The sequence below is a fragment of the Amphiura filiformis genome, chromosome 15 (genome assembly GCF_039555335.1).
Source record: "Amphiura filiformis chromosome 15, Afil_fr2py, whole genome shotgun sequence".
NCBI classification, from domain to species: Eukaryota; Metazoa; Echinodermata; class Ophiuroidea; order Amphilepidida; family Amphiuridae; genus Amphiura; species Amphiura filiformis.
This window is the reverse complement of record NC_092642.1, coordinates 42,645,899-42,659,887: the sequence shown is the minus strand read 5'-3', so window position 1 is coordinate 42,659,887 and position 13,989 is coordinate 42,645,899. Positions and strand designations below refer to the sequence as shown.

General features: G+C 37.7%; 1 protein-coding gene across 1 annotated transcript in view; it reads right to left on the bottom strand.

The window, feature by feature from the left end:
- Window positions 1–774: 774 nt before the first annotated feature.
- LOC140171670 (uncharacterized) overlaps window positions 775–13,989 on the bottom strand; it is a 139,410-nt gene continuing 126,195 nt past the window's right edge. Inside the window, exons 7-18 of the mRNA XM_072194963.1 lie at window positions 12,941–12,996; window positions 12,121–12,395; window positions 10,865–11,067; window positions 9,942–10,509; window positions 9,179–9,365; window positions 8,593–8,882; window positions 7,042–7,186; window positions 4,733–4,875; window positions 4,329–4,455; window positions 4,110–4,195; window positions 3,578–3,700; window positions 775–3,312 (exon numbers count right to left, since the gene is read on the bottom strand). Of these exons, the coding sequence (XP_072051064.1) occupies window positions 2,992–3,312; window positions 3,578–3,700; window positions 4,110–4,195; window positions 4,329–4,455; window positions 4,733–4,875; window positions 7,042–7,186; window positions 8,593–8,882; window positions 9,179–9,365; window positions 9,942–10,509; window positions 10,865–11,067; window positions 12,121–12,395; window positions 12,941–12,996 (2,524 nt within the window). The 3' untranslated portion in view covers window positions 775–2,991. The remainder of the gene's footprint in view (window positions 3,313–3,577; window positions 3,701–4,109; window positions 4,196–4,328; window positions 4,456–4,732; window positions 4,876–7,041; window positions 7,187–8,592; window positions 8,883–9,178; window positions 9,366–9,941; window positions 10,510–10,864; window positions 11,068–12,120; window positions 12,396–12,940; window positions 12,997–13,989) is intronic.

Genomic DNA, 13,989 nt, shown 5'->3' with positions numbered 1-13,989 from the left:
TTTCATGACTTTTTTATGTATAAAAATGTGAAAGCACCTGTGTCGGGAATGCATCTCGGATCCAGCTGGCTTGCTCCTTCGTCATTTTAGTGGCGAAGGGGCACGCCGAGACATGTATATAAACTGCTCAAATAAAGAAAGTCCGCAGTCATGTAACCCGTCCTACACCAAAACCTGATCTTGTTATGACAATTTGATTGATACGGTCGTATGCAGAATCTTGTTAGCTCTAATTTGATATCACATTTGCTACCAAACACTCAAAAGTGACAAAGATTGATACCAGTTTATGGCATTTGGTGCATTTTCTAAAGTTGCAAATCAAAACGAAGCACGCGGTCGAAATTGCTTAGCGTGACAATATGGTCAAGCTTGCCTGCCGTCTATCCCCTGTCGATTATCCCAAGTGCGCGCTTTATTCAATTGTAAATTTAAAACGCATGGATTGCTACAGTGCTTTACTGGTGAATACTAGGGCACGATGCCGATCGATATGACCTAGCGGTTGTTTCGGGCTATGTCAATGGTCGCGCTCTGCCATTCACCTCTACAGGTCCGCGTGGTCCATTTTTAATTTGCAACTTTTAAAAATGCACTAAATTTCATATACTGGATCAATCTCTGTGAATTTAGAGTTTTCGGTAGCAAATTTGGTATCAAATTGCAGCTAACAAGATTCTGCACACGACCGTTTCAATCAAATTGTCATAACAAGATCAGGTTTTGGTGTAGGACGTGTTACATGACTGCGGACTTTCTTTATTTGAGGTGTTTATATATATAAGAACTGTCTTCAACGATGAGCTCAAAACTCGGCATTATATGGTATCTACACGCTATAACATCTGATTTTCAACAATTACGGTATTAAAGATCATGTCAGAATCTAAATTTTTACACTACACCAAAACAATAATCAACAACAACAAATCATTTTAACATTTTAACTGACAAAACCATAATTTACGCTGCACTACCGTAGAATTCCGTCTAGAAGCATAATTATGCCTCTAAACGAGGTTTTTTTTAACGAAAGATATGAAAGGCCAATACCCCATATAAATATCAAAAACATTGTATAGTTTGGTCTTACAAATATACATGTTTGTACAGCCGCCTTTATCAGTAATATAGTTGTTCAAACTCCAAATAACGTTTTTGTTGAGAGTGTCTGCCTCTTGTCTCGTGTGTCAAAAAAACCTCGTTTAGAGGCATATATATGCTTGTAGACGGAATGTTACGGTATATCATTATAAAATTACTACTACTTGTATTACAATAAAATTAATCATTAAAGACATATTATAACATTTGCTGAAAAGAACGCCCTCAAAAAATTTAAATTCAGGTTTTTACACGATTGTAATGTACTTTAGTAAACAAAGATTCTCTGCAAAAATCAAGACTTTAGGTGCTGTAGTTTCGTCAAAATCCGAGATTTTCAACGTTTTATCATTACGATAGAAAAGTTACTCGAACGCGTATGCGATGTCAACACAGTACTACGTACACGGCGTGCGGGACACACACAGACACGCCACAGGATCGTACCATATTACAACCGCCGGAGTAACATGCATTGGCGCTAGTTGTAAATTCCAATTTTCTTTGCTTTACCTCACTTGTTTGGCTCAAAATTAAAAGGGGACATATCTGACAGTAAATGCTAACATTTTATTGAAAATGAATACTAATCTATTTTTAAAGAAATGTTATAATATGGCTTTAAATTCAAGTCTCGATTTATTAAAGATAAACATGAAAAATGTATTTGTTTCACGACAAAGACGAGATTTTTCTATAGAGCACGGTGGCATAATGGTTAAGGCACTATACCCATGATCATAGGTTTGTGGGTTCGAACCCTGGCATCGCCAACGTGTTTAGACACTTCCTCGAGTCCGTGGATAACGACTGGTAATGTAGACTATACCATTGTTATTCTATTAAAAACACTTGACGGATCCTTCGAATTTGTAAACATTCTGCCGTCTATCAGATCCGTGCTCTCACTGCTTTGAAATTAGAAAGAGCTTCACCATGGAGACATTTGTAGATATAACAGGATCTTGTACTGAATTCGCTTATTTACAGGGAGCCAATGCAATTCCTGCAAAAGCCGGCAGAGTTCTGGTCTCGGCCACAACTAAAAACTAACCGTGCGGCCTTGTTGTCATGGTTGTGGAGACGCTGTAAACGCTTTAGATCTACTGCACGTGCGCCCAGGAACAGAAAGTTTGCGTGATCAAGGTGCAAGAGGACAAGCACCCTGACAGCATTGTGGCAAGCTTCACGGGTAATGAAGCGACGAATCCTCCAAAGGTTCCTTATATGAAAATTTAAAGATCTACATAGGGAGTTGATTTGGTCAGACATGTTGAGCGGAGCATCACGAATAACGTTCAGGTTCTTAGCTAATGCAGAGGGATAAATGCAGACATCGCTAAGTCTGAGCTCTAGATTGGCAAGATATGGTAAAACACTTTTGCTAACAAAAACGATAAACTCGGTCTTGGCTTGATTGAGTTGGAGTGCATTAGCATCCACCCAGTCATTAATCTTTGATGTACAAGAAGTCAAGCTAGTTAGGGCTCGCTTACAGTCACCCTGAATCTTTGGATCAAAATCAAGGTATAGCTGTATGTCGTCAGCATACACATGAAACATAATACCTTGATCACGTATGATGTCCCCAACAGGGGTTGTGTAAAACTCAGTGAGCCGATGATAGAACTTTGAGAAATGAATATTTCAACATATGATCTCATTTTTGATGGTAACCTTGGTGGTACGATCAGATAAACTAGATAAGAAAGATGCAAACCAACGATTAACAGTCGTTATGATACATCCGATCATGGTTGCCGACCAGCTATCGTAGGATTTTAAAAAGAACCACCTACGTATATAGGCTCCGTGTACTAAGTAGTCGAGTAAAACACTGAAACTTTGATCTGCTGGACACTTTGAAATATTTGCCCACAGTGACTTTTAAGTATTTACTTGAATCAGGACCCTTGTTTTAAGGACACATGCCACTATTATTATTATGATTATAAGTATTATTATTGCTACTATTATTGTTACTATTAACCCTACGGAAAGCTGCTTAGGTTCAACTGCATCTGAAGCATACACTATGCGCTTGACAGGAACTCGGCACATGTTATCCACACTAGATACCTGAATTTGAAGCAGTGGCGATTGTGCGTTCATACCACCTAGACAAGCTTGAAGCACGGGGTCTCGTTTGGCTGGGTTTGTCGACAGTTTAACCTGTATATGTATATACCAGTTTTCACCTGTATCAATCTGAAGAAGAAGAAGAAAAAGACCGGTATAAACCTATGTTTGAGGTACAATGCTGCCCAACTACAGTACAAGTGTGTACCTCTACTATACATGTGATTTCGATGTGTGTACTCTGGAGTACCCACCCAGGTACTCTAGAGTACCAATAAAGCAGCTAGGCAGGCAGTAGTGTACCCCTGGCGCGGTAGCAATGTGAATAGTGTAATTAATTATATGAATATTCATTACAGTATAGGCATATATTTATTGCTTCCATTTTTCTCACCTTGAAGAGAAAGTAGTGATATCCTGCCAATGGATCCGTTCTAATTCGATATTGAACAGGAGTATACTCTGTCAAATTTCGGCGGGATGGTCGATTGAATAAGTCCAGAAGATGTTGTTCAGACTTGAATAGTGATTAATAAAAATAAAAAGAATAACATTCATCAATTATAATTAGCTTTCCCATCAAACTCAAAACGTTTAACAGAAAACGTTTTATTGTCGGGTTATATATTTAAAGATATAATACATTTTAATAACGTTCTAAAATCATTTGTGAAAACTAGATGCTAACGATTTTAACATAATGTTATTAAACCGTTAACAAAATATTTTTGCCAATGTTTGCTGAAACATAGTTTAGATTATTACATTTTGTCAACATTTATAAAATGTTGATGTAGTGTTTTGTTTTTTCATATAAAATATTTTTTGATAAAAAATGTCTGGGTCTGAGAATATACAATACTAAGAAATAATAACCAAAATAAGTTTTGTATTATTTTGGTTTTGGTACATTATGGTGTATGTACCTGCATTAGTATTTTGTTCGCTTCCTCGTAAACATCGACAAGAATGTTCTCAACGTCGCCCACTCTTTCTTCACTCCAAAGAAACGCTGTAAGTAAAATATCAAGAGTGAATTACACTTAATTATGTTGCTGATGATGACAATGATTATGACGATTATAATTAAAAACTTAAATATGACATTGTCAGCCTTTTGTTATAGGTTAATTGCTTCATCATACCTTCGCCATCCATAGCTCGAGGTAATGGCCAATCACCACACTCTGGGAACGAGTCGGGCTTTGGTGGGATAGCTGAAGACTCCCCTCTTTCATCTTTGTCTACATGTATTAGAAGAGACATCCCAAGCTATCAAAGGAATACAGAGAAATATTTTATAGGTACACATGTGCATTCATGTTATCATCAAGATGAAGACTAAAACTAAGAATCAGATTTTGTATTAGTTTCGATCTATAATGAGATGGAGATTAAAGATGAACGGAGAAAAGAACAGAAAAAAAGAATGAAAGAATGAAAGACAGAAAGAAAGAAAGAAAGAAAGAAAGAAAGAAAGAAAGAAAGAAAGAAAGAAAGAAAGAAAGAAAGAAAGAAAGAAAGAAAAAAGAAAGAATAAATTACTTACTGCTAAATGTATTTCGAAATGGCAGTGCAGAAACCACCAGCCGGGATTGTCAGCACGGAATTGAACAACCGTGTATCCGTTGGTAGGTGCAACCATTGTATCTTTCTGTATAGCATCAGAAAGACGTTTCTTCAGTATTTGACCTGCAATGAGACATGGAACAATTATGACAAACTATTAGACAATAATTTGGCGAGTTCAGATGCAAACGCGATCAACGCCATTTTCAAACTTTTTGATATAACATAAAGCCCTATTATACTGTCTTTAAGGTAACTGAAACGTTAAAAGTAGCATATGTTTTATTACTATCATCAGGCAGAACCAATATGCTCTGACAAGTATAAGAACAGCAGCTTTTTCTACAATCCAGGAAAAAAATAGTTGGCACACTTGCACTTAACAATGGAAATGCGTGCCCCATCAAAATTGGAGAGGCGAGTGAAACATGCATGCAATATTATGTGAAGTACAGACTCCTCCTATATCTAACCCTTCCCCACTCCCCATCTTTCAATGTTGGAGGGTCTCACGGACCTGTTGACAACATGGCTTGGTCCGTCATTGAATTAGGGGGAGCGGGGGAAGAGATATACCAAAAGAGAGGCAAAGTGTGCCAACCACTATATATTTACAGAGCATAAGGAAAATAACACAGCAGGCCACACCCACGTTCTGGAGTATTGCCTTATAAACATAGAGCAATCCTCAGTTGCCATGATTATATTTCATCTTCCAGTATTTCTTTACTTAGAGCACATTATGACGTCATACGTTCAAATACCGCAAAAAATCCTGTCATTTGCAAGCATGCGGCATGAAAAACATTTTAAATGATGTGTTTGGCACAGGATGGGCTGTTTACAAAGGCTATGGTAATTGAAGGAGCACGTACCTATATGCATATATGCCATTGGTTTTACTGAATGGTGTAAAAAATTCAAATGGGCAAGTCATACAGGGTGAGTCAAAAAAACTGCAATAGAGCAAAGAATCAATATTTATGTAAGAACCAAGTCGAACCTTCCCAATATTGAACAATTCTATAAATGCTACACTCAATGGCTACCTTCTGTGAAAATATGAAGTGATTCGCGACTACCGTTTTATTTTTATGAGTCCTTTTGCTGCGATACCCAATTTCGTTATTTGTCCACGAAGTACCATGTATTTTAAATGAGAGCACACAGTTCACGGTAAAGACACCAGATCTGAAACTGACATTAACTTAAATAAGGTTGTTTTTGCGTTATTTTAATTTCTTTTTTTTTCTGTTCAAACAAACTTTCTAACATTACTTTAAGTCCTTCATACCTCACTCGACTCCAACACCAGTTTTTGGATATTTTGAAATTCACTCCACTTCAATTTGCGCGCATTTCATTTTGACATTTGAAAAACCCACCTACAAATTTGTACCTTTTTGATAGAGAATAAACATTTTTAAAGTAAAGGTAAAATGAAAATAACAACAAATAATGTTTCTTCTCCTTAAACAAGACCAAGGGCAATAACACGTTGGGTGCTCCATTTTATTTTAATGCCAATGAGGTTAAGAAAATGGCAGTTGTTCCAAACCTACTTAACACAGAGTGGGCTGACATTCAAATTTTAGATGTCTACTGGACAAACATTAAAATTGGGTAGCGCTATAAAATGTGCCATAAAAACAAAACGGTAAATGCTAAATTCTTACTTTTTTCACACAAGGTCACTGATGGATATTAGACTGCTGCCCTCAGTCGTCAACCGTCTGGATTGACGGCTGAGAAAACTACGTGGAAAAAAAGTGACGGATTTTGCAACAGGATTCCTGTGGCATAGAGCATGCGCAGTTGTGTCCAAAATGACCTTTTGACCGAGTTTGTTGTTTTTAGATGTTCAGAGCGCGATCTTGTCACAGCGGCGCGGTACAGCGACGCGGTACACGGGCGCCGCTAGTCAGTCGCGCTACGGCGCGCAACCAAAGTCGCATTGAATAGTTTTCAGAAGTCCGTCATGATATTGGCTGTAAGATAATCAGTCGTCACTACGAAGCATACACAGTACATGCGAAGTGTAGACGGCTGATTGGAATTAGTCTAGATGGATATACCATATATAAAATGTTTTAAAACCTAAAAAGTTCAACTCGGTTCTTAAATAAAAATGGATTCTTTTCTCTATTGCACTTTTTTTTACTCACCCTGTATGTTCGTATGTCAAAAGCACTCAAAATTCTATTACGCCATTAATGTTAATAAATAATTAAGAAAGGAGGTGTCCTAAAGTCATAATAATAAAAGTATAATTAAGCCCTTAAACGATACCTTTGTCATTCATATCTCTAACTTTCTGCATGGTGATATCTCCTTTTTTGATTTTTCCTTCGGCAACAACTCGGTAGTTATATCCATGGAGATGCATTGGATGACAAATACGGGAGTTCACATTCACAAATACTAGCTCAACAACCTGCAAGTTAAGAAATTAATACAAATAATTACACTCGCATTCGGGCTTTAAATATGTTTTGGAAGATTTCCATTGTGTAAGCATCACAACACTACTTACTGTCTACTCAACTAGATTCGAACACAAGGCCTCGCACTTGGCGTATTCGTGGGTACTCATGCGCGTTGGAAATTTCAAGCGAAATATGTAATGATTTCTCCTGAACAAACGCGATTCGCGAAACACACAAAAAGGGTCAATTTTCAAAACACATTCGCAACAAAAAGGAGCTATTTATCTATGAATCAAGTTAAATAATGTGCATTATCAATTATACAGTATTCTAATAGTATTTCTTGAAATTCTTCCTTTGGAAAACAAAAATACGCAAACTTCACTCACTTTTTTTTGTTTTTCCATTTTTATTGCCCTGTACTTGGGACTGGTGGGTGGAGAAAAGTTACAGAAAACCACCAGCCCCCTTCTTCATGTCAGCCATACAATATTATAAACAAATATGCAATTATTCTTTTAAGCCCAAATTAAAGTTTGATATGCAGCTACACTTGTAATTATTGACACCCACCACTCACAATTGCTGTGATGTATACACCACCCAATCTGAAGCCAAGACATAAGAAAAAGAATGGAAAAAAAGCAGAATCTGAACCAGGCCTGACAAAAGCACTCACTTTTGGGGCTTGCCGTAAGCCATTCTGTCCGAAAAGGGGCATCTTTCAAATATCGTTCGCGTTTTAACAAAAAAAAAGAAGGAAGTATTGAAGGACAAAAAATAGCGAAATTGCTAAGGTGTTTTTCCTCTCAAAAATGTTCGCGAAATGAGATGCAAAAGGGGATGTTTTCAAGTTCGCCAACGAGCAGGAGTACCCGCTGATACACGAGTGTGGGAACTGGGGCCTATAAAATATTTCACTTGAAACTGGGGCCTGACCACTAATGAAGACCTTAGCATCGATGGATTTGTATGTTTTTACTTAGAACAAATAATTTTTGGCAGGTCAAAAACGGAGCAAGCAATTTTTAGCAAATATAGTTTGGGCAACGTTTCGATATTATGCCCAAAAAGGTGTAGAAACATGTTCTAAAAACGTTAAAGTGTGAAAAATTCCTGCTTGCTGCGCTTACACCATGCATTATATGATTAGACAATTTGGGTTTTCCACAATATGGCATGTGTAAGGGAGAGCAAACATTTTTACCAAAAAAAGGTGGGACGACTTTTTGGAATGTCCAAAGGGTTGGCAGCCATTTTTTGGCATTTTTCTTATTGAACACTCCATAATAACTCGTAATAACCGTACGTCAGAGATAGGTCAAATTATATCTTTTTTTAAGATATTAAACCCGGATTAACCTTTGACACCATGTTTATGGTATAAATATAATAAGACAATGGAAATTATTACCGTGCCCAGTTTGACATTCAGAACATGGGAGCAGCCACAGTATCCTTCTCCACAGGAATCTATAAATCGTGTTCCTTCAAGTATGGGATCGTTTTCAAGGTCACACCTTTCAAGTCTTTCTAAAGGATGACCAGTTTGCAAAAGGAAAGGCCTTGAAGGCAATCTGAAGGTCACATTGTTGATTCTGGGAAGATTTCTGACAGCAAAGTTCTTACTATCAGTTACAATATGCTGGATCCCAATATAGAATGTTGCTTTTGGTTCGGTCCCTTCCCAGTCCGGTGCAATTGCTGGAAAAATAAAAGAACATCGTCATGTATTTGTTTGTTTTCTAATTTACCCTTATTATTTATATTGACATATTTGTTTTTTCTTACGAACAATAAATTTATCCTGTGAATATTACAAATGTAAAATATCAACCACATCCCTTTGCACTTTGCAAACGAGGTTTGGTATTTTCGAGAACACTGTTCCTATTTCCGGATTAATTATATATATATTATAAGCCATCAAAGTTGTTTATTATTTTTTTAGATCGCTAATTCTAAGGTGTATTTTTGCTTTATTTAGGCCTAATTGTTACCATTTGAGCTGAGCTGGTTGATGAATGCGAGAGCTGGTTCAGTATTGTTATTGTATCTCTCACATGGATCTATGTTTACATCTGGAACATCCGGGGACTCGGCTTCATCTTTCGGTAGTTCTAATTCCGACGCTTCGTAGTGAATAATGGCAAGAGCACTTAGAAATTGACAGCGATCGTCTAGTCCCTATTAAGAAGAAATCGAGACATGAGACACAGTCCAGACGGACAGATTATTATGCGTTTGTTATTATTATTATTATTATTATTATTATTATTATTATTATTATTATTATTATTATTATTATTATTATTATTTATTATTATTATTATTATTAGTATTATTATTATTATTATCATCATCATCATCATCATCATCATCATCATCATCATCATCATCATCATCATCATCATCATCATCATCATAAACAACAAAACAGATAATTGACAACCATCAGCAGATCTACATAATATATACATTATACAAATATCCAAAATAAGATTCATAAAATATAATGTCCATCAAAGAAAATTACCTTAGGTTGCCGAATTCAACTTTCTTGCATACGGAGTCATTTCCTAATCAGAAAATGTATTACTAGTCACATTTCCTAATCTGTCATTGTGCCCGGAATGATTAACTAAATTGTCCAACTCTTGTGACGTGCTTCTTCTTTTTGGCAAGAGGTTATCATAATCACTTCTAACCCCAATGTACCCCATCCACAAAATCAAAAGAGTATGTTGTAATAATCAAGCTTACCTTCACACGCAACCAGTAATTACCAGGTGGCTGATTGGCATGCAAAACAAAATCGTATCTTTCGGCGTTGAAGATGATAAACGATTTGCATGGGAAAGGTTTGGTCGGAGCACCATCAGTAGCAACTATGGTCATATTGTGATCATCGATAGATACGCGCATTGAACACTGTCTTTCAACTGACGCACTGATCAGACGAAAACGAAATCGTTTTCCTTCCTGCACATTGAATTGGCTATATCTTGGTACTTTACAATTTTCAGGATCAGCAACGCCTTCACACCAATGTGTTTTGTCACCAAGCTGTTCTTTGCTACTAAGCTGAGTTTGACCTCCCCTTCCGTTAATCAATATGACATCAGGTCGACTGTCAATATTTGCAGCGCCGTAGAAGTTGGGAACAAAGATATTCACTCCCACTTCATGAGACCAGTCTTGGAGAAAGATGACATGCTCTGGCTTATCGAAATCGTAGTATTGCCAATTTGGTTCATTTTCTTTGGGTTGGCGAACTATTAATGGACCCGCGATTCCATCTCCAGATTGTAAACCAGCATGGGAATGCCACCTGAAATAATCATAACAAAATATAAATTAAACAGTGCCGGGACACACTTTGATCCCGATGGGACCAGGCTCAAGCACACGCCTCTCGCAACTTTGGTCCTGATGGGACCAGGTTCAAGCACAATCCTCTCGCAACAAATTATGTCGGAACCATTTTACACCTAGCCTTGTGGTCAAGAGAGAGAACATTCTTAATCCACGCTCAACTATATTCTTGGATTTTCGGACAAAATATAATAAAAAAGAGTGATTAGTTGGATAATACTGTACCTAATCTCCAGTGGTGTATTTGATGGAAGATTTTTCCAAATTGTTAGTGCTTATACTTTTTGTGATCCAATTGAATTAATACGTACCAGTGAGTTCCGTGAGGATATGCCGTGAAATCGTAGATGAAAGCTTCGTTAATTGGTATTGGACATTGTGTTACCATAAAAGTACCGTCCATATATGGCGTCCCTTCCTGGAACATTCCATGCCAATGTATAGTTACCCCTCCTTGCGGATCCTTGCCCATTTTATTAACAACTTTAACTATGATTTTATCACCTTCACAAACCTACAGAAAGTGCAAAACGTAATAAATAAGCGTAAAGACGATATTACATGTCACGTCATACCAAAACGTCATTGGTCTTTGACTGCCAGTAATGGATCCGTGTTAAACTCGCCCGAAAAAGGAAAGTTGTAACATTATACCTACCATATAGCAAGAAATTTTAATCTCACTCAGATGATACCCATCATTCACACATTTTTATGGGACTTTATACTTATTCTGCTTAAATGTAAGATTAAACCACATGCACCGGACCTGCACCTGAAGGCCGGATACAATCAACACAATAAACAATTTCAACCTTATAACCTTATAGCCAGAATAACCATAATGACTGTAAGGATATTTTCTTTAATTTGAGATATCAGTACGACAAAAGATGGAGAAATACCCAAGTTATGAAACTAAAACCTTTGGAAGGTACAAATTCAAAACACTGAATCATACGCGTCATGAGCTATCACTTTCCGTCAACATGGTCAACATTAATGCTGGTTTCTTACTTTCTGCCGCTTGCCGCTGAATGATGTGACGCTTCATCATGCCGCTTGTACTTTTCTTAAAGCGAAGCGGCACACCGGTCAGCGGCAGCGGCATGACTATGAAAGCCGCTATGATGCCGCTCAGCATAACCAAAATCGTATCTTGTTCTCATACGTCAGAGCGGCACCGCTCTCGAGTTGACTTGAATAATATTGAAGTCCTAGCGATGCTGCCGCTTGTCGCTGGTCACCGTAGCGTTTCTGGTGCAACTGCGCAGTGAAGCAAAATCGTCGTCAGAGCGGCAGGAAAGTATGAAACCAGTATTACCGTACCTAGCCTCATTATCTGCGGCACTCACTATGATTGAACATGTTGAATAAGCCAATCGGGATACAACTTTTGAATCTGTACCTTCTATCGGTTTTAGTTTCATGACTTGGTTATTTCTGTTTATTTTGCCGTCACTAATATCTCAAATTAAAAAAAAAACATCCTTGCGGTCATTATGGTCAACTTGATTTTCGAAATCTGCTCACTTGTTTATTTTACTGACCGAACTGTTTCCCTTACCTGCACCAATGGTCCAGGAACCATCCTATTAACCACTGCGGCTGCGCGTGGAAACCCGTCTAGCGGCATACATTGTGGGCATGTTTGTTCTTGCGTTTCACTGTTGTCGTATGTTTCATTTATCTGGCTATATTGAAAAAGGCAATTCTTGCAGAATTCAGAATTACCCCCGACAAACCATTCAACTTCCCAAACTCCTAAATCGCACGTCATATTTTTAGGCGGGTATTCACATTCTCGATAGCACTCATGATGCAAAGGTGGAGGCCCCGTTTCTAGAATAAAAAAACGAAATTATTGTCGCGATGAATTCACGTAGTGTGTTATTTTATTTAAAATTTTGTGAATATTCGGTTAGGCCTACATTATAAGTTACATTCACTCTTTCACACTTGTTTGGTTTCAGCACAACCATCACCACCAAACCACCACCACAACAACAACCACTACCGTCATTCCATCACCACTACCATCACCACCAAACCACTGCCATTACAAACCCCACGCTCAGCACCTCAACCTACATCACGACGACCACCAGCCATTGATCATGCGCGTTATAATAATATGTATGGGTGTATGTAGGCTGTATTTATGAATGTAAATTGGGCATTTTGCATAGTTGTGGTCCATGCAAAATGTACCACATTGTGTGTGCCCCTTACGGACCAACCTAGGTAAACAAACACACAAACACCACCACCACCACCACCACCACCACCACCACAACAACAACAGAAACACAAACAAACAACCAAACCACCATAGCCATCACGCCTACCATGCACCAGTTGATCGCCATTAAGATCTTACGACTTACGTTTGCAGTAGTTGGAATTAGAATCACAGAGCCAGTCACCCTTAGAAGAGCACGTACTGTAAAGGTATTAAGAATTTATATGTCATCAGCTCGGTATCAATAATATATTCCATCAGGTATAACTTTTGCTTTATTTTAGTTGTTTTAATAATTAGGTTATGTTTGAAGATACAGTATTACTTTTCTCGGACCTCTTAACGCAGCGTTTTCTATGCGATGAAATGGGAGCTAAACTTCTTTCTTTTGTGGAAAGAACATTTAATTAAAAAGCAGCAATAACATTTTTTTAAACCACAAAACTACGAAAGAAAACTCTATGCACTGGTACAATGAGCTTCCATTAGAACCAAGGACTGTGGAAGTGGAGCATTTTGGATATACAACTATTGAAGTCAGCATCACCACCTACAATCTTCAGTCCAACTTTGGACTGTGACTAGTGACTCTGAATTTGAAATTAAAGCTATAATTACTGAAATGATTTAGAGCATAAGGAGCTGAATCTGCTTTACTTTAAAAATGGCGGTTTGGACGTTTTTTGTGCTCCCAGTGAAAATATGCATTTGAAAATCAAGCTGCTGGTTGACATTATATGAAGAAATACTGCATTGTCTCAAGATGTCTGTGCTAAGCCACATGGAAATTAGCTCAAAATCATAGAATAAACTGTTATGGACGAAAGGGACTTACCAAGCATAACAGTCCTTAGTGTCGGTATTGTTTCTCCAGGTGCGTATTCATAATCATTCTCATCAGTACACAAGGCAGATGCTCCTGAATCAATTTGAATTGCAAAAATATCAATCAGTACTAGTATATCATAATCGCTAGTAATCAAACGTTGGTAGCGTTTTTAAAATCGTTACCAGCGTCCAGTCGTTACCAGTGACGTAGCGGCAAAGTTTTTGCGACTTGACATTAGAGCATGCTATAATATCTCACACATTTATGACGACCTGTTGATGGAAAAATCGTTTGGCAACTCCGTTGCCAAGCAGCGATCAACAACAGCTGTTCAACGATCATCACATCAACAGTAGCATTGAGAA